This window comes from Phragmites australis, chromosome 3 (genome assembly GCF_958298935.1).
Source record: "Phragmites australis chromosome 3, lpPhrAust1.1, whole genome shotgun sequence".
Classification (NCBI taxonomy): domain Eukaryota; kingdom Viridiplantae; phylum Streptophyta; class Magnoliopsida; order Poales; family Poaceae; genus Phragmites; species Phragmites australis.
In genome coordinates this window covers 6696724-6717669 of record NC_084923.1, presented here as the reverse complement: position 1 = coordinate 6717669, position 20946 = coordinate 6696724, and the positions used below count along the sequence as shown (strand labels likewise).

At 42.5% G+C, this 20946-nt stretch overlaps 2 protein-coding genes across 10 annotated transcripts; both read right to left on the bottom strand.

Annotated features, from left to right (window-relative positions):
- Nucleotides 1-4791: 4791 nt before the first annotated feature.
- On the bottom strand, nucleotides 4792-8195 carry LOC133911830 (scarecrow-like protein 14). Of its 9 annotated transcripts, none has more exons than XR_009908712.1 (7): nucleotides 7815-8195; nucleotides 7381-7699; nucleotides 7116-7203; nucleotides 6045-6956; nucleotides 5794-5881; nucleotides 5385-5654; nucleotides 4792-5246 (listed from the first exon to the last, which is right to left on the bottom strand). XR_009908712.1 is itself a non-coding variant. In XM_062354258.1 (5 exons), the coding sequence occupies exons 1-4, from the start codon at nucleotides 8095-8097 to the stop codon at nucleotides 7150-7152; spliced, it is 489 nt and encodes a 162-aa protein (XP_062210242.1). In that variant the 5' UTR covers nucleotides 8098-8195; the 3' UTR covers nucleotides 5347-6956; nucleotides 7116-7149. The 9 variants fall into 9 exon arrangements, 1 of the variants encoding a protein (XP_062210242.1); XR_009908706.1 differs by having other exon boundaries at nucleotides 4794-5246; nucleotides 5794-6956; nucleotides 7381-7503; nucleotides 7671-7699; XR_009908711.1 differs by having other exon boundaries at nucleotides 4795-5246; nucleotides 5385-5881; nucleotides 6045-6132; nucleotides 6835-6956.
- Nucleotides 8196-11371: 3176 nt separating this feature from the next.
- On the bottom strand, nucleotides 11372-14767 carry LOC133911829 (UPF0496 protein 1). The gene is made up of 2 exons (XM_062354257.1): nucleotides 13058-14767; nucleotides 11372-11666 (listed from the first exon to the last, which is right to left on the bottom strand). Exon 1 carries the CDS (start codon nucleotides 14214-14216, stop codon nucleotides 13077-13079), a length of 1140 nt encoding a protein of 379 aa, XP_062210241.1. The 5' UTR covers nucleotides 14217-14767; the 3' UTR covers nucleotides 11372-11666; nucleotides 13058-13076.
- Between the last annotated feature and the right edge of the window lie 6179 nt (nucleotides 14768-20946).

Genomic DNA, 20946 nt, shown 5'->3' with positions numbered 1-20946 from the left:
GCAGAGCACAGAGCACGGGGAAGATGCAATACCTGCCTAATTGCCTCACTCCTCCAGCCAGCCCACCCATCATGCCGAGTGGCAGCAACTTTATCTCCGGGGTATGGAGATGGAATCAAAACCTCCCTGCTTCCCGATCCCATTATCCGATTCTGAGTGCCCACATATGCATCGATCGCAGAAAAGTGTTCTTGTGTCCAGAAACTATACCAACACTGTGCACGCAATGTTCCCCTTCAATACCTGAAAAGGTTGGTCGGTCACTCGGTTCTATTGGATTGGGATCAACGGGGCGATTGCTCCAGCGATGCTTATGCAGTAGGATGGAGTAATTCAGGCTCCTGTGTTGCTATCGGTGCTTTCTTGCATCAAAAAGAGCAGCACATGTTGCTGTAGTGGGTTCCCGTTTTGGTGCAGATCACATTGGATCGGCAGCGTTCTGAAACGTCTGTAGGTTCAACGAATGGCAGATAGTAGCACTATTTTTGATCTGACAGTGTCACTGTTGGCCGGTCTCGTTTGAGTTGGACTGATAGCCTCTTGATGACTTCGCGCCTCTTGGAAAGTGGAGTAGCACGTCAAAATTCCTGATCTGACCATCATCATTGCATAAGGCGTCCAGCCTTCCACAGTGTATCACTGATGGAAAGAAAACTTTTTTTGCATCCCCTGCATGCGTTTTCACACACCAATATGCCATGACAGCGTTGGCTAGGTAACAATGCAGACGCAACGAGTGGCCGCAGTGCTATGCAATTTCACAGCTGCATTCGGAACACTGCAACCCATTCATGGATTCTTACGTTCGGAGATGATGATGCTAGTTAAGCTTCATATATTATTTATCTCGCAGGAGCAAAGAGTGGTCCATCAAGCTAGGATCGGCGCAAGGTAGACCTCAGTTTGTCCCATCCCTCAGTTCGCAACTGAAGCGTGCACGCGTCGGCATGCACGGCCAGACGAGCGCGCCACCGACCCCTGCCCATATCGGCGGGCACGTGCGCGCCACCGCCGCGGATTCCTGTAACCACATGCGTGCGTGCTCGCGTGGCCGCAGGCGCGCGCGCACACGGAGCCGGGCTGGCATGCAGGACCGGCGCGCGCCCCTACGGCGCTGTTCGCCTGTTCCGCATCGAGAGCCGCGGGGTGGGCTCGGCTCGGCTCGCCCGGACTCCACATGCGCGGCCACGCCGTGGAGGGAGAGAGGGCGTACGGCACGCCACGGCACGGCGGCTACGAGCGTCTCGGAGCCCTAGCCCCTAGGAATCGATCGGCAAAAACTAAAGACCCGAGACCCGAGCGTGAGTTGGCATCTGACATGCCACATGGGGCTCGGCTAGGGAGTTCGAGCTGCGTGCAGTGCAGTTCGATCAGAAGGGAGCCCTGGTTCTTTCTGAGAGAGAGAGAGAGCCCTGATTGCGCAAGTATACTACGTGGAGCGGCTTGCGTCGCGGGGCAAGGGTTCGAACCAGTTCGCCAAGAACATGCACGATCCAAATATCTCCGTCACTGCATTATGTGTTAAATTATGAGCTTCTACATTATTTTCCCTTCCTTCGTGGCGAAAACTTGCCTGATTCAGAGTCTTCGACTCCTCTCCAATTTCCTTCAGAGTCATGCTATAGGCGCACGTGGTATTCGCCTCAAGATTGTTGATCACCTCCTTGCAGTCTGACGGGATCATCACTTACTGGATATTCATATTCAGGGCAAGCGATAGCGCCTCACTGCACGCAACAGCCTCCAGGGATGCAGAGGGTGGGTTCGGTTCCGTGGATAAGATTTATTATAAATAAGTGTTTAATTGATTGTATATATTTATATAGTTTGAGTTAAATATCTATTTATTTGGTTGAATGAGCGGATGAAAAAGATAAGATTTTGATTGGTTATTCGTATGAAGATGATTTTGTAACATTGATTAGTGGATCTGTTTGTATAAGCGGATGAAAAACTGCATCTTTAGGTTAGAATAAGCTCATATATTTATATTTGTCAGGCTAGATTGAAAAAAAAATACGATCAACCAAACACGCTTCACATTTGCACTGAGGCTCCCTAAAAGCAACCACCAGAATCTCCCTAAAAACAACCAATCACACGTGAATAGATAAACACTTGCACCGAAGCTCCTAAAAGCAACCAATAGAATCTCAGCACACAACACTCATGCACGATAAAAAGGCGTCAATATTAGGTCCTATTTATTTCAGTTTGAGATTATAATAAGTAGCTTATAGATGGTGGATTATAATAAGCTGGAGAGAAATAAGATGTGAGTTGTTTGAAAACTTAAATTATTGAGTATGGATTGTTGTTTTTAGATGACAGAAGTCTGCAATATCCTCAATTATTTTGGATGACTTGTATATCTTATTATTACACGTTTAACGTTTAATTGGTCTTGCAGAACATTTGTAAAATACAAAAAATAAATAAATAAGTATCAAAGATAAATCATTCATACATCATTGAACTTTTGTCCATACAAATATGCTCTCACAAACAAATTACTCTCTCATAGTAAATAAAACATTAGCAATATTATTACGGAAGGCATTCATGCCTATCTCTTCATCTCTCAATTGACTTGCACTCCCTTGAAATGAAAGCATCAACATGTAGTTTTTATCTCGATCACACCGGATAAACTCTTCATCATCCAAAGCACTATCTCAAATAAAATTATGAAGAGTCGTGCATGTATGTATTATATTAGTTTTCTCATGCATAGGATAACTTGGTAAGTCCAATAAAATTCTTCACTTCATCTTCAAAACACCAAATGAGCGCTCAATTATATTACGAAGAGATGAATGTAAGTGGTTGAATAGCTCCTTGCCACTAGGACGTGAACTATTTTGAAACTCTATTAAAAGGTACTTGGTCCCTTTGTATGGAGCTAAAAACCACAATCAATTTGGATAGCGCGAGTCAACAAGGTAAATTTTCTAGCAAACATCAAAATACCTCACTAGGTATAGTAGAAAAGGAACCATCAACAGTAACAATACCGAACATTTCTTTCATCAACTCTTCATACTCTGGTGGACCATGCTGCAACTTGTTCCATTCTGAATGTCCTGAAAAGAAGACAAGAAATCATTAGTATCAATAATACATACAATACATATATTTCTTCAATACATATTTAGCAGCACATATTTGTTATCTTGGTGACTCTCTTCCAATAATCTTTGCTTGCATAAACCATACCTTTAGCATCATTGCATACAAGGTTTGTATCTTTGAGAATGACTAACCAAAAGCTATATATGTCTTTGAGTAAATCCCATCGGTTCTTCAATTGTGTTCTAGAGTGACGCAACCCTATCCTTTAAAAGTACTTAACAATAATGTTCTTGTAGCCTCTATTAATCATAACCCCAGTAGGTATATTCCCAGCATGTATTTCTTTAATACATATTTCACAAAAAAATCCTAATGTTCAAGGAAGACCAATCTGCTTTGTCAAACTCCTCCTTCTATTCAATAGAACACAAACATAGAGATTCAGTTTTAAAAATCACATAAGGCTAAAAATTTGCACATTATAGAAAATCCACTCAGACAATCAAATGAAGGAAGTAACTATACTAGCCTTAGCATTAGTGTCTATTAAATTTAGCAACATGGACATAGACATGAACATTAACTTTAAATTTAATTATCTGTTAACTAAAAATTTGAGTCATTAATAAGAGAACAATGCAAACTCTCAGAACTGCTATTTTGTCCACAGAGTTTCATTTTCACAAAGCTGCTTGCAAACTTCAAAAGAAAATTTTTATTTAGGACAAAAAAAAAAAACACACACACACACATGTTCCAATTTGGTGCAAAAGCTAGAGCATCTATTTGTAGTTTTATCTTGAAAGTTATGCGGCACCACTCATGAACAAGTAATTGTCCCTGATAACTATAGCTTTTGTAGAGTTGTAGATTACATCGGGGGAAGAACTCTCATAGTACCAAACTACCAATAAGCTCTACTTTTCAAAAATCAGCACCAAGATGACACCTAATCTCCTACTCCCTCCAACCGACAACCATAGTACCAAGCTGTCGAGTTCCATCAACACCATAGGCACCAAACCCTCGCCACCGCTAATGCTTGATAGAGATCTCTATAAAACTAACACCATAGTGTTACTACTAAATTAATCAGTGATAAATCAATCCGGCATCAAGGTCCCCAAGCCAAGAAAAGGCATCAACTTGGTACAAGAATTGCATCAGTGTCTGTTAACCCAAGCACATGTACGGGACAAGCTCACCATGTTGCCGGTGGCCACATGCACAGGCGCATTGGTATCCTTGCCGCTGGTCGCTCCCTCGGTAACACCAGCCTCAAGGCCACTAGCCGTAGAGGATGGACGGGGCGGCATGTAGAGTTGTTTCCCTCGGTGCGTAGCTGGGGAGCTATTTGTGCCGTCCGGGACGACCACAGTTCCGTGCAAGCCTCCCACGGCAGCGCCAGCAGGTCCTACATCGCCGCGCCTCCCATGTTGCAGCACTGCTGAGGAGGCATCCGATGTGACCACGAGGCCGGGGCTGCCGCGCCAGGCATGACCCCCGCAACAACTAGGCCCAGGGATATTTTTCCTCAAATTCGATGAGTAGTATAGTAAAAGATCAAATCATAAGCTGAAATGAACTTTTTTTCACAGTTTATGAGATTGTTATAATTTGAGGTTCAGCGTATAATAATCTGAACAAATAATCTAGCTATTTGTTTGCCCTTTAAACAAATACACTAGCTCATTATAATCTTAAGTGTTTAAAATAAACAGGACCTTAGTCAGGCCTGTTCAAAATTGGCGGTTCATGCCATCTGGCCTAGCCCATTAAATCGTCCTTGTTCTACACAAGGTGATATCCCAACAGACCGATCTAATCGAACCAATGTCCCACGTCCGCTCCCTCGCGCGCCGTCCACCCATCCCAACTTGATGGAAATAAATACCATACAACGGTATTGCAAATGCCTTCTCACACATCATCACCTGAATGACCTTCTCATACATCATCACCTGAATGACTGCCACTTGCACAGGGAATACCATCTGTAAGAACTCTTAGTGAACTTATTATTTGCTTCAGGATCAGCAGAGGTGAAGTGAGACAGAGCACTGTCATGTTCGATTTTGAGCACCGTCCAACCACATTTGACTTGCCAGCAGTTTGTGGTGACTTCCTCGAGATTTGAAGTGGTTTCAGAACATCAGCACCATCCCTGGAGATAACTATACTAACAATCGTATAAGTAGTTTATACAATGCCCGTGCATTGCGACAATTTCTAAATTTGAGACACGATATTGATTTTACTTCTGACACGAAGAGATTAAACTATGATGCTAAAGAATGAAGACATGTACTTACACAAACACGTTTACAAATGATCAAGAGTTTCTTCTTTACATCTTCACTATTGTTGAACAAGGGTATGTTGGCATCCGCCTTGGGGCATCAGAATCATGTTGTCCATACATTAAAAAAGAAGCATGTTTCTCACTTGTTCCTGCTCCAATTCTTTGCAACAACAATTGAGGAGAGAGAATCATCATGTTTAGCCATCGCTAGATTGCAGTTCTTCGCAAGAAGCTCCGGATCAGGCAGTTGGCTCCACTTTCTCTTCGGTAGGATAACTTTCTGCAGAGTAGGAAGGACTACATGTTAACCAAAAAAATCGAAACAACTGGAGAGTAACAAAGCAGCAAATGAAGTATATCAGTATGTTGAGATCAAACAGTGAAGGGAAACACAATATTTTGAACAACTGCCCTTCGACCTTCATGGAGGTAAAGCCGATCACTGGTGTATTCATCAAACTCCGCGACCATGGCCACCGCATAGGAAACTCTCATCCTGGATAACTTCTACAATTGTGAGACAACACAACTGTAAGTTTATCACATAATATTTTGCACATTGTTAGGTTCACAGTTCTATATGACCAAGAATGAAGTAAGGTAACATCCTGGTAGACAACAACCAAAAATAAATGCTTGAGACAACAGCCAGAGCTTTTGACAAGGGCACCTTTCCTGCCAGCTCCCCAGCAGCCCATACAAACTAAACAGTTAGAATCCAGCATGCTTTCTGCGGCGAACTTTTATATCTTATAAACCTGCAATTAAAAGTAAAAGCCCTTCCATACATTCTTCTGAAGATATTGTAGCTTCCAGAACTAACATGCGGATGGAATTTTATATTGAATTGTAATAATATATAAGAAATATCGGCTAAAGAGATACACATGAAAATATGTGAAGTCCTTCCCTGTAAGAACCATGAATTAATAGTCAAAATAAAACTGAACTTTACCTATAGGCAAGGAGTATTTAAACAGAACAACCAAGAAAAAAATGTTGTGGTCATAATAATCCAATTGACATAGAACATCATTTTTTAACTCTCATTGTATGTATTACAAACAGTACAACACTTGCTCGATAGTTTGGATACAAATTTCACTACAAATCTACTTTAATAATAAATATAATGTCCTACATTTCCAATTTTGTATCACAGGTGACTGCAGGTTATTGTTTTCTTTTCAATGTAGGCACAATGTTTACTAATACATAAGATAAACAAGTCCAACTCAGCTAGCATGGCTCTCCAATCCTGGTCACTTGATAAAATCAAAGAACTGGAGACCAATTAATTCATCACAAAGAACAGTGATAGGTCTATATCTGTTCTTACCTGCTCTTACCCTAGGTAACTCATTGCTGAGCGTGAGTTCCTGCATCGTTAAGCTCATTCTCTACACGGATCTCCTTGTTCTTTAGAAATTGGAGTACCAGCGGCAGAGAGCCTGGCTTACCTTGGCAGGGCCTCTCGTGGAAGTCGACGTGGTACAGGCCGTATCACGAGTTGAACCCTGTCAGGTACTCGAAGACGTCCAAGAAGCACCAGGCGAAGTAGCCATTCACATTGGCTCCATTCCTGCAAAGGAAAATAGCATCAGGATCTATCCGTCTAAACAATAGTTCTTCCTGAAAAGAATTTTTTTATGAAAAAAAATCCAAAAAATTCGTGAGAACTGAGAAGGCAACTGCCTGACATGACGTTGCTGAGTTTTGTTTGTAATCTGCCATCTCTCACCTTAGTGCAGTCAGTGTGTTCTCTATGTGTCTCTTCAAGTAATCGGCCCTGTCAGCGTCGTGGAGGCTGCCATTGCTGGTTGCAAAACCTGGAGAGGAAGGCGAGGGAAGAAGATGTCAAACAAGCATAAACAAGATGTGTGTTCTGGAAAAACAAAAGCATAAACAATATGCAGTGATGTCTGCATAGTCATCGAGTGGTATTTCTTATACTATCTGAACCATTTTTTTCGAGATTTTTACAACTGGGTAATAGACTTGCCGACCTCTTGGAAGTAAATGGGAAAGTTCCCATAGGCTTCATTCAGGTACTCCACCAGCAGTTGCAATCCCTTGGGATCAACTGGAATAGATGTTGGGGCATGTTGCAGTCGAACAAAAAGTTGTATCTGTCACAGCTTTGAAAAAGATCCAATATAATACTCATTTAAATAATCGTTGAGTGTGTTTCATCTAATCTCTTGCGTTAGATAAGATTTCCTGATTACACAGCTTCATGTCTAAAACAGCTGAAGTCATCAGCGTCTCTGAAAAAACGTTAGTGAGAAATTTTTACCTGACCAATTGGCAGATCTGTTTTTGAACCTGCTTCAGAAAATAATTTCATTAGATGCAGAAATTGGCTTTTCGATTTCATGAACTTGCGCATACGTTCCAGAAGCATCAACGAATTATTTGTGCATATGTATCTTTTTCTTACCCAGGGAGGCATTGTAGATCGTGTGATTTGAGAATATGAAGACCACTTTCTTGCAGCAGATGGCGGCCATGCACAGCAGGTACGCTTGGAGGAACGCCACAGCCGAGGTGCGCTTCGCCATGAGCGACTGGTACACCATGCTGACAGTGCCAGCGAACCGGGCCTGCAGGTCCTCGGCGAAGCAGTGCGCCAGGCGCTGCGTCGCGTCCCCCTGCGGGGTGGCGTGCTGCTTGATCCGGCGGGGGCGGGGGCAACCGGCGGGGGCGATGTGCAGGGCTGGCATATCGGGAGGACACGGCGGGCGCGGAGAAGCCGGTGGGTGGCGATGTGCAAGGCGGGCATATGGGGCTGCGCCACGATCTGGGGAGGAGGACGGGGGCGGCGGGGGCGGGTGATTGGGGAGGGTAATGAGCGGTTTTCGAGTGGTTTTCTCGGCTTTTCGCCTGTTTTTTTTTCCGGTTTTTTATTACATACTAGTATAATACATGTGCTAACGCTACGGTGATATTTGGTAATATAAATAAATAATTAAAAAGGTGATATATATGTTCTGATAATAAAGGATAGAATGAGATAGATTTAAGATTCACGTAAAAAAAGAACGATACAAAGAGTTATTATATTATTGAATACATAGTCACATGTGTAAAATAACATTACAACTTTTATATCTTTCGAAAACATTTAAATCATAATACGCTTAAGAAATTATTGTATAACTTCAGGAATGTTATCGCATTTCGATCCTAAGAAGTCGTTCCAACAAAATAAGCGACATGAGTAACTGAACAAAATTTGTGGAGCCGTATTAAAGTTACCTACACAGGAAGAAGAATTCAAGTTGCCATTTAAAGAACCCATCCTTAAGAATAAATATGTCACTCGCAACACTACAAGACTTAGACATGGACAAATAAAAGCTTGCTGAATTTTTTTTAGCAAAAAATAAACTCGAGCAATGAAAGGAAGAGAATATGAAAAAGCTATTTGGCGCACATATACATAAGAGCAATGAGATAATAACAATTTTGAAAAGGTCAAAATGCTAAAATTCCTTTTCAGAATATTGTTTTCTCTAATTATTTTCTTGCATCCGTGTTGTTGTGTGATGCGCAAAATAAGATTTAGGAACGCGGGGTTTTATTAGGCATCATCATCAAGAACAATATATACAGTACATATATCATGTAGCTATGTCGAGATCTTGATAAGCACAAAAGGAGTTGTATTTAGGATAGCAATTGTCAAACATCTTACCATGGAACCCAACTGCTAAATTAGTAATGAATGTATTCTGGGAGCAAGAAGAATCATTATGAATAAAGGTTAGCTTCTACTAATTGCCAAATCAACCCAACCGCCAACACACCAGAAATAATAAAAAAACCGAAGAACTCAAACTGTGTAATCGCAGGACAACTTGAGAAGAGGGCCAAGAAGTCAGGATTTGGTGGGGGCGTTGACACCAAAATCAAAGATAATCTACATTCGCTTACCATTTATGATATTTGTAAGCAGAAAATAATAAAGAACTTGGGATTAGGCGGAGCCAAGAATTCCCAAGAAAAGGAACCACAAAATTAGGAGAAACCCGCTTCAGTGCACCCAAAATTGGGGCCACATCATCGATTAAACCATCAAATTCACGCGGTCTGGGTGAGCAAAAGAGCATCAAAAACCTAGGGTTTCATAACCAAGAATCCATCAACCAAGAGACGGCGGAACCATACAAGAAATGCTATTCTTAGCGCCACACGCAGGAGAGGAGCGGACCAAGACCCCGGAGCGGGGGCGATGGGGCATGGAGGGAGCCAAAAATTTGCACATGATAATATTGTTGACTCCTCTAAAACCAGACATACATCGTGTAGGACAAGAACGCAGAGCGTGGGCCAAGAGCGAGGGCAGGTGGAAGTGTAGTTGTGGGCTAGGAGCGAGGGCAGAATGTGGGAGAGGGCATGATAGGGAGGTAGGACACAGGAAGGTGCAGGAATCACTATATTTTTTTTAAATAATAGAGATAAGTGGTAGAGAAGAGATTATATAAAAATTACTAAAACCTGAGGAACATAATAAAGAGTGACACATGTACCCATCGATTCCAAGAGAATGGTGTAAAAATATTATTCTAAATACTACTCAGAGCAGCCAAATCACCAACTTCAAAATCCATCTGATAGTTTTAAGAAAACAAGACTCAACCATGCATTAAGTTCACATCCAAACAACCTATCTGTTCATTCAAATCATGTAGGTACTCTCTGCACGGTCCCATAGGCCAGAGCTAACTAGACAAACGATTATTGCACATCTTCAAACATTACGCATAAAATCCCATCGTTATGCCTAATCTATGCAACTCAAGAAACCATTATTTTATAGCTTCGAACATTGATCAATCCCTAGACCAGGTTTAATCAAGGATAATTGATGTGGAGGCAAAACAGATCAAGCGTCTGCAGTTTGTAATAAACAATCTACAGTATATCTGAATAGGCATGAGGCTTTATGACCCGCTGCAATATCAAATCCAAATCCGCAACACTGACGAAATTGCATGGGGCCCAACACCGCACTTTGGTGTTGACGATGCAGCCGAATGGCTTGCGGAGTTTGATGAGCTCCTCCCCACGGGGAGTGTGGGAGGTGCGTCGCACTATCGTCGTCACCGTAGGAGGCGAGCCTCATGAGGAGGACGAGCGGTAGGAGGACCAGGCACAACGACCTCATCATCGGCAGCGGTGGTGTCGCCGCATTGGATGTACATATTCGTAAGTATGCCGCTCACAAGTATGTCAGAGGCAAGGCCCGCTCGCATGATGTCACGGTGCATGGCTTGCCCGAGCACGACCGACCTGGCGGTCACGCAGGCCTCGAACGCGCACACAGGACACTGTGCTCGTCCATCTTAAGGTAGAGTGCAAGTGCGTCATCATGGCGGCCGAGGCTAGCGGACCACGCGACAAGGCAGTTCCAGAGGAAGGCGCACACGAAAAGCAGGTGGTCGAAGAGGTGGTGTGTTTAGGCGATAAGGCCAAGGGAGGCGTGGAGGTGGGCGGCGAGGTTCAGGAGGCGGTGGAGGAGCGAGACGGGAAGGAGCGGTGGCGTGGGAGGGGGTGAGAAGGCGCAAGTGGAACTTAAGGTCAGAGAGGACACTGTCAATGGTCTCAGAAGGTGACGACGGTGTGAAGGAGATGTGAATCTTTTTAACATACTGCACGGATACTACACACATAGGCCCTGAGCCCATATGCTAACAAATGGGCCCTGAGCCCACATATCAACCAGCATGTAGTAAGTCAAAGGATCCAAAGGAGGGGAGATTACTTCACGATTAGCTAGCTACGCCGATCGAGGGATCACTCGAAGTCTCAAGAAACAGGGATGTTGTAGATGCATTCATCTAACCTTCACTTGCAGTCAACCCGGTGATCCAGCCAATCCGGAGGCTACATCCCTGCTGGGCTTTAGATATGTAAGATAAGATTAGCCCTTAGTTCAGAAAGGGTGCACAAGTAAATACTAATATCTTTGTTTAACTTATCAGAACCATGAATTTCAGAGTTGAAATAAACATGTACAGTACTCTCAGCGACACAGACGGAGCATTTCTCACTGACATTATTAAGGGTGTGATGCAGGCATACAGCCCAGAGGAGTACAGTGATGTCCTAAAAATAAGAACAGGAAAGAATAAGCATAGTATATTTGGACAGGAGATAAATAAGTTAGTAATGGTGGTTCTTCACACAAGTCCGCGAGCATTATTTGTTGCTTTAGGGCAACCAAAACTTTGTTTGCTTGCTTATCTAAGCTACAGAACTTTCCATGCGCATCACTATCACCGAATCCCTGCAAGAAACATGGGAAACATGATGAGAGTTGAAAGCTTTCCTTGTCGATCCGTAATTGCAAAGGAGAATGTACATTATTATGAAGAATAATGGAGTGTGGTGAATCAAAGAAACAGCTGAATACGTTTTGGATGATGTGAAATTTCAAGACATTTGAAAAAAAAAAACAATTCTAATCCAGGTATGAATGATAAAGATAAAAGTGACAATGAACTCCATGCGGTCATATGAGGAGATAAAGCGACCACAAGGTGAATTTGCTACTCTTCTGAGCACGATAATAATTATATAAGTATACAGCGTGGCTGGTCACTCCTGAAAGAAATGCTAGAGCAGTCCTTGAGAACTACGGTCGTCACAAATTATAAAACACTCGTCAGTTTTCAAGCCTCATTGACGCGCTAGATTGCTCACTCCACCTTTGACTTGATATACATGACATCTGGAACAAGATGTGATGTATTGAGATGTGGTAGAAAACAGGACGAGCGCAGATATTCTTAGTGTGCTATTAAATGGAAAATAGAACTAACAACAGATAATAACGTTCTCTAAAGAAACTAGTAGCATACAGGTCAAAAGCAAGGAACTAGAAATGTAGTTGATTGAATATACTGTGGGTAGAATTTGCAAGAAGTGCACTTAGTTGAGCATGAATACTGTGATTGGGTATTGAATCAGCCAAAATTACATAATTCTGACCAGAAGATGACTTATTTTTTGTTAGCAAGTATTTATTTATAAATTTCTAGCATTTCATTATTTTTCAGGATCGTACCATTTTACCGATTGTTTTGCATTCAAGAAAGACAAGTGGTCACTGCTACTGTGTTCTCTAAGACCATAGAAACTTTTTAATTTAAAATTTCCCTTCACTTAGAAGTATAGATGACTTGAGAAAAAACAGAGACAACACCAACACATCTAGAATACGGCAACAGCCACGAAGTGTAGACAACGACCTTTTGTTTTTCTTTTGTCATGAGGCTTGAGAAATCTTGGCATTGAATACTTCAAGAAAGTGGAAGTTAAGTTCAATCGCATGACTGTTTAAGTGCTAACTGAAAAGACTTGTGTGGATAATGATCATGACTCACATATTGCGTGTACTAGTAACAAATACTAACTAGAATTTTGCAATATATTTACCTATACTTAGAATTGATAGAAGCAAAACATGTGGGGAAATTGTAGTAACACAACCGATAATCTTGTACAGTACCCAAAAAGACATTAATCAAATATGAAAAGCACAGACACGATGAATCAAATGATAATGATATCAATTTGAGTCATTCACACTTTCTACAAGGTGCATCTCTTATGTACATTGCATCACAACATCATCATGAGTACTGAGTACATGACTATATCTTAAGACATCCATACCTTACATTCTTCTTTTTTTTCAGTTTGGATGTCGGATGATCCTCTGTAGCACGACAGTCCTTGCCCGACGGATATCCCGGCTACACTGGTCCGCCTGCTCCCCAAGATCCTCAACACTCTTCATGAAATTTTCCAGCTTCTTCTTGATCTCCTCGACCCCAAATTTGACTGCTTCCTCATCGCGCTCTGCAAACTCTACACAGTCAATCATTGAGCTGATCTCCACCTCCACCCGGTTGATTAGCACCCTGAGACTGTCCAAATCCTTGATGGCAATGAACGTCCCGACCTGCATTGCGCTCACCACCTCCTTCTGTCCACGGAGCGCGTCCTGATACCCTTTCAGCAACGAATCAATCCACTTCCCCATAGATCCCACCGGAACCGAAGCAGCCGCAGCCAATGCTGCCGCGACAGGTGGGGCAGCGATGGCCGCGGCCACCACCGAGCAGATGAGCACGGCCGCGAACGTGGTCGCAAAGATGATGCTTGACACCCGGCGCCACGCCTTGATCGCCTTGACCTTCTTGTCGAGCCGGTGCTTGCGCTGCTTCAGCTTCTCCAGCATGGTCAGCTGCTGCCGGTACACGGCCTGGAAGGCCATGAAGAACTCGTCGGTGAAGGGGTCCCCGGCCGCCTTGAACTGGCGTAGCTCGTGTAGCGTGCGCGCGTACCGGGCGGAGGGTGCGGCGGCTGGGTCGCTGTCCTCCTCGTCGTCGAAGCGCTGGAGCGCAACGTGGAGGAGGAGCTGGGAGTCGCGGGCGCGCTTGAGGCACTTGTCGAGTGCGGTGCAGAAGTCGAGGGTGTGAAGGCTGCTCTCGAAGTAGTCCTCGACGAGGTCGAACAGCTCGGGGCTCTTCCAGATGTCCTTCTTGCAGTCCAGGATGACGCGCACCACCTCCTGGTTCATGTCGAGGAGGCAGCCGGTGACCTCGCGGAGGGAGTCCAGCGACAGCGAGCGCACCTCCACGCCCACCGCTAGCGTCGAGATGGCGCGGCTCGTGCGCCGCTGCAGCGTCGTGTCGAACGTGCGCAGCTCCGGATCCGACCGGCACGCCGCCTCGTACGAGCTCAGCTCCTCTGGCACCGCCTCAGGCGGCAGCGCCGGCTCCGAGCTCACCGGACGCCTGCCGCTGCCGCCGCTGTTGTTGTTCCCCATTGCCCGAAGCAAAGATGGTAGGTAGGTACACACTCAAACCAAACAACCCCCAAACAACAACAATCCTTTTGCCTTTTTTATTTGGACGGATCAAATCAAGAAACGATGTATTCGAGAAACAAATGAAGAGACGATTCAATAACTAGGACGGATCAAACCAGCGAGCATTGGTAGAACCCACAAATCCTAGCAACCTAAAAGAACTAAAACAACCTAGAAATCCCGACAGCCCAGGGAAATCGAGAACTGGATTGTGCGGAACGGACAGAAAGCCGCGAGCTTTATCCGAGGAATCGAAGACGCGTTGCGTCGGACCAAGCGCGAGGTTTCGGGGAAGCGAGGAGAATGAATGCAGGGGGCCGGATGGTGGGGATGGTTTTTGTGGAGCGCTGCGGTGCGAATGTCGTCAGGCGACGAGGTGGAGCGGGGATGTGGGGATGGCTTGTACGCGTAACGGCGGAGATGGGGCGAAGTTGGCAGTGGCCATCGACGGAAGCAACCCAATGCTTCTCACTCTATCTCTAGGCGCGTGTGTGGACTGTGGAGATGGTGTGCACTGCTGCGATGTGTGTAGTACAGCATCTCCAACCCATTTTTTATCTCACTCTCTACCCAATTTTTTTAACAAAATAAACCGAAAATCCTTCTTCAACCTACTCCTTATTACATTTGTTATTTTTAGAGGCTCCTATCATCTCCTCCTGTTTCGCCACATCCAGCTAACGGGAGAGGGATTGCTATCTCCGGTTAGCACCGGCTGTGAATAGTACTTTCCAATTTTTGTTTCTACCTTATTTAAAATAGTAGTCTTCTATTATTTTAAAAATTATAGAATTTTTTTACATGTTTCATAATACATGTGCAATCTATTTTTAATTAGATTCATAAAAAATCTTTGTAGAATTTAAACTAAAATTCTTAAAAAGACTACTTTAAAAACTTCTAATAATCATTAGGGTCTTAAATAAATTCCTAAAAATCTAAAAAAACTCACTAATATTCTTCTTATGTAATAAACTAATTTCTAAATTTATTTTTAACCTTAGATTATATGTTGAAAAAGTGAGTTTCTTTATAATACTCTATTTATATATATTTTTATCATTTCATATGATACTCTTCTTTTAATTCAATTTGAATTCAAATAAAATCTAAACATGTACAAAATTTATCTGTTGAAAATATAGCCATTGTAAATATTTTTTATTTATAGGATACTAATAAAATATAAATGAGTAGAGAATAGAGAGCTAAATTTAGGGAGAGGATTAGAGCGTATATAGAGGGAATCAAGATACGGAGTTCCTTGTATGAAGAAAATAGAGAGGTAAATTTAAAAAGCGGATTGAAAATGCTCTAACTCAGCAATTACGCGTGTTTTTGCTGTATCTTCCCCATTCTCTCCCGGGGAGGATAGAGGCTGGCAGTTCGCAGCTTGACGAGTTTGCTGCCTGGGGAAGCAAGCAACAAAGAAAAGAGAGGAGAGAGTATGTGTGTTTAGTATGGTGCTTTGTCGGGTCACAATAAAAAAGAGTAAAAATGCAAAAAATAAATAATATACATCAGCATATTTACGAAAATAGACAATATATCAATATATTTACAAATCTAGTATACATATTTGACACCTTAAAATCGAAAAACCCTATTCCGGTCCCTCAAAATCCAAAAGCAACCCGAGCTCACTGATTTTGGCACCGAAAGCTCTTTGTATTCGGCAACTGAGGTGCACAATATGGTGTACAGTGCCGTATTTGGTACTTAAGTTGCCAAAATCATACCAACCAAGTCACGTCACGTTTTGTCCGTGCTTTGGGTGCATACGAGTTTTGCAGCCCACTCGTAGCTTAGTAGCAAGGAGAGATTTTCTTCACACATTTCTTTATTCACTCGATGTAAATTGATTGGTGTAATTTTGTGAAGTAACATTAGGATGATACAAATTTAAATTTATCAAACAATAGTAGTTGTGAAGTATAATTACCATATAATCCGATACAGAGGTTACATACGATAATAACAAACGTTGGCATATACGGTACACCTAATGACTAACTTAATAGAAATGCTGCTGCTAAATCTAATATGCCTTAGGGAATAAAAATAGATCGAGTTATTATAGATGCTCTCTACTGAATGCGTCTAGGATATTTACCATTTCTTAAGGCATCAGGGCCCTTCGCCTTAGCGTAACGAACCCTTTCCCGCTTCCTTTCTCTCTCTTCTTCACGAGCTTTAGTAGCGGCGTACTCCTCCACTGCCTTCCTCATGCGTTCCTCCTCCTGACGCTTTAGTCATAGTTCCTCATGCCGTTGCTTGTACTCTCAACGTTCATACGCTTCCGTCCTCCACCGTAGGTTCATGTCGACCCATCGCTTTCTGGTGCTTATTTTGCTCCATATTCAGCCATTCCATGAGGTCACAGATAGGTGGAGGAGATTAGACAAATGAAATAAGAGGGAAGATTAGTAAGACAGTGCATTAAATCGTTTGAAAAGTGCCACATAAGTTATCTATGTTCTATACCGGTAGATACTCATATTGTCCATGTCGAGACTTGCCGTATTGGTAGTTGGCACACATGAAAAAACATATGCCATATGTGTAGGAGATGTATTGAGACTCGTGAAACCTACAAGAGTCACTACAAAAGCATATCGGCGTTTCGACCCACTGAGGGATAAAAATCCCCCCATGCTTCTTGGGTGAGCTGATGGAGCTGGGGAAGACATTGCAATTGAGAGAGCTGAGGAAAGAGTGGTCTATTCATGGATGAGGGATGGGTTATTTATAATGGATGGAGGTTAGTGCATGGACTGAGTGCACGGGCTTGGTTGTGGGCTAGAGCATAGGATTCTCTGTGAAAGTTAGAAAAGTTATGGCATTAATACTTGGCAGAGATTTACTGTGAAAGTTGTTGCTTAGTGTTGTTATTTTGTGGTTAAAGCTGAGTCGTGTGGTCGCTTGTTGTCTAAAGCCTGACTCACGACAGAAATGCTGTCATTTCATGCTTAAAGAAGCGTCGTGTGCTCACTTCGTGTGTACAATATGAGTCACGACAGAGATGCTGTGCTGGTAGGTAGGTGTTGTCATTTTATGCTTAAAGCTGAGTCGTGTGGTCACTTCATGTCTAAAGTCTGACTCATAACATAAGTGTTGTGCTGGCAGCAGGGTGTGGTTGCAGCAGGGTATGGTTGCAATTGAGGTTGTGAACGACTATAATTTACCTACAACGAGTTTGTGGTGGAGATGAAGTAGTCGTCTGTATGCACTGAAGTGTATTCGTGAGTACATGAGCGGGTCCGATGGAATGATAATTAATTAGATTTCTAAGTAATACCTTTTATATGTTGGAAAGAATTATACTTAGATAGTACGTTAATATAATAAACTTACCGTCACATTGATTAGACATAAAGTTTACAAATAGTTCATAACATAAGATAATAACCATACATCTATCGAATTGAACTAATGGAATAGAAAGGTAAATAAAATAAATAATCCTGCTTGGTATTTGCATAATTCATAGTGCATAGATATTGAATGCCTACATCATCTCAAGATGGCGGAGGAAAGTGGCGACACAAATTAGCGGAAGAATGCCAGCTGTGCCAGTCAATACTATTAGAGTAAGATGGTTGTCGTCTTCAAGATGGTGATGGAAAGTTGTAAGGATAGGTACCAGCAAATCCACTATCATTTTTAAGGTCATGAATGTTAAAAAAGCTTTGCATTCTTAACTATGGTTGTGCCTTCATAAATTTCTTTGTACCTTTCCCAAATCTCATGAGTGTCTCAAGTTTGCAAATGCGATTAAACTCATTAAGATCTAAAGCACCATAAAGAACATTCATAGCTTAAGCAATTACAAGAGTATTATCCCTATCTTCAATGATAAGATTAGTAGGATCAATAATTACATAATCCTTATCCACTGTATCCCATAACTTACCACATATAGCTTTAAGATAGACAGTCATTCTAACCTTCCAATAGGCATAGTTTGATCCCTCACAGAACAGAGACTTTCCCACATTGACATAAGCGTCACTAGCCATAATCCTACTCTAGGATGGTTAAATCCTCTATAAAAAAGGAGTCCTAAACTTTGATACCACTTGTAGGATCTAGAATACTGACTAGAGAGGGTGAATATGCGTTTTAAAACTAATTGCTAAATAATCAAGAAAACTTACAGAAACATACTAAGGATCACTAGTACAATAAGAAACAACTAAGAGCTATGTCAAGGTTTGCAACTCTAGGGTGACATGAAATAATTTATATTCCAAGAAGATAAATTGTATAAGGTAAATTATATGAAAGTAAATAGCTAAACAATAAAGTAAATAGCTCAAGAGATAACATTCGAAGTTTATCCTATGGTATCGGTGATTTACAGATCACCCATAATCCATGTTGAGGTGAGTTCAACCGTCTAACCACTTTTCTATAAAGTATTCAATTCTCACACAGAGAAAGAGCTCACACCATGATCTTAAGTCAGAATAGAGCAATGAACTACTCACTACCTCGATTCCACTAGAGTAGCATTTTGTCACTCCGGTAATGCGTCCTCAAAGCCTCTCACAATCACTGTTGTGGCTCATTCACAATTTTCTTTGAAGGGCTTAACAACGCAACAACCTTTAAGCCCTATAGGAGGTGACAACCTCCAAGAGTAACAAATTGATGACGCTTTCTTGAAGGATAACTAGTGCCTCAATGCTTAGATTCTTCAAAGTTATGCACTGGTTGCTCTCATACTGTCAAGTATGCAACCACTAAGTCAAGAAAGGGAGAGAAGGAGGGCAAGAGCTAAAATGTATTGTGTTGAAGTGCTAGAGTGCTCACTTGAACCAGCCAAGCAACTATATATAAGCCATACTCCAAAACGTGACTGTTACTGTTGATTTGACACCTCTACGACACTAGCGGTCAGACCATAGTTCAACTGACGGTTAGACCGTCAACCCTCTCGGTCAGACCACGAGCAGGGAACAGAGTGCCAAAAACTCTCTGTTCCCGGGCGGTCAGACTGGTCATGCCCAACGGTCAGACCTCGAGCAGGGAACAGAATGCCAAAACACTCTATTCCCGGGCGGTTAGACTGGCCATACCCGACGGTCAGACCGCGAGCACGGAACATAGTGCTAAAACTCTCTGTTCCTGGGCAGTCAGACTGGCCATGCCCAGTGGTCAGACCGCGAGTAGGAAACAAAGTGCCAAAACTCTCTGTTCTCAGGTGTTCAGATCGGCCGTTCTGGCGGTTAGCCCGTCACAACTCAAAAACACCCCAAGGGTCGTCTTTCTTTGGTTTCTCTCAAACTAAATTTTCCACTCTACATGAAATACAAGTTTGAGAAATTGTGGCACTATAGATATTTCAAGTAAACGCACATCAACTCCTCTTAATAGTATGACACTTATCCTATCAATCTGTTAGGTTACTGCAGCAACACTGTAGCAGTACTGTTTATAGAGGCTGAGAGCGGGACCGAAGAGAGAAAAAGAGGAGTAGAAGGTAGTAAATAGGGTAGCTGCTGGAGATGAAAAAATAAGAGATGCTATAATAGTGATAGGGGATGATGCAATAGTATTTTTAGGATGAAAATTTGAGGTAGCTGCTGGAGATGATAGACCTGGTCGGTGTTGTTTATGTTTTTATTTATTTTTCTTAGACCTGTTCCATTATTTCTCGAACACAAGATTTATATCAATTGTCCCTCTATCACGTCTCAATTCATACATCTATTAATTCTTTATTTATCATATAATTTTTTCACCTATCTCGCAAACGAATCTTAATATAAATAAATAGTTCTAATAAATCATAGTGCAAGAGCTAATGAAATTTCGTATTCCATTATTCTTTTTGCGTCCTTTATTTTAGCTCGACAGTGCATGTGCTTTCATAAATTAATTGATAAATTTCTTCTAGCACTCGCACTACTTTGAACGTATTTGTTCGTGTATTACGCACGCCCACCTCCAACTGTCCAACATCTACCAAAAGGCCGGCTCGCGCCTGTTCGTCGACAGCATCTAGCAAATGGGCAAATGGCAGGACTACATTGATACGAGATTCTCGTGGCAGGCAGCTGACTGACTGATTGAGCTAGAATTCCATGCCCAAACTACCTTGGATACACACGCCCATACCGGCTCATGCGCCGGTTCACGAGATATTTTTCAAAGAGGAAACCCACACTTATACAGCTGCACAGTCGCGTTGGTTCACGAGATGTGCGTGCCATGGAGGGCGCCACAGATATCCTCTACTCGTAGCGCCTTCAACGACATTCACGCAACATAGTTTAATTCGAACAAGATCCGATCCCATCTGATTGATTCTGCATGCTTGCGTGTCGACCACTTTGACCGACCTGGCAGAACATAGCCCGAGACGATCGGCATGGTCTTTTTTTGGTACATATGACGAAGCGCATAACTTATTCATGCCACACTCAGACTCATCACACGTGTACATGTTACAAACGAATACTCGCGGTACAAACGAATACTCGCTAACCGCGAGTACGTATGTACCCTGTAAAGAATAGGATTAAATCCCCCGGTGTGCACCCGCTCGGACTGAAAGGCTCTAACGCAGGCGGGTTGGACGCACGCCCTGTCTTACCTTGCTCGGTTATAAACAGTAGCGGATTCAATCTAAAAATATATATTAGACGGATTCACCTATTACGTTATGAATTAATACTATCAG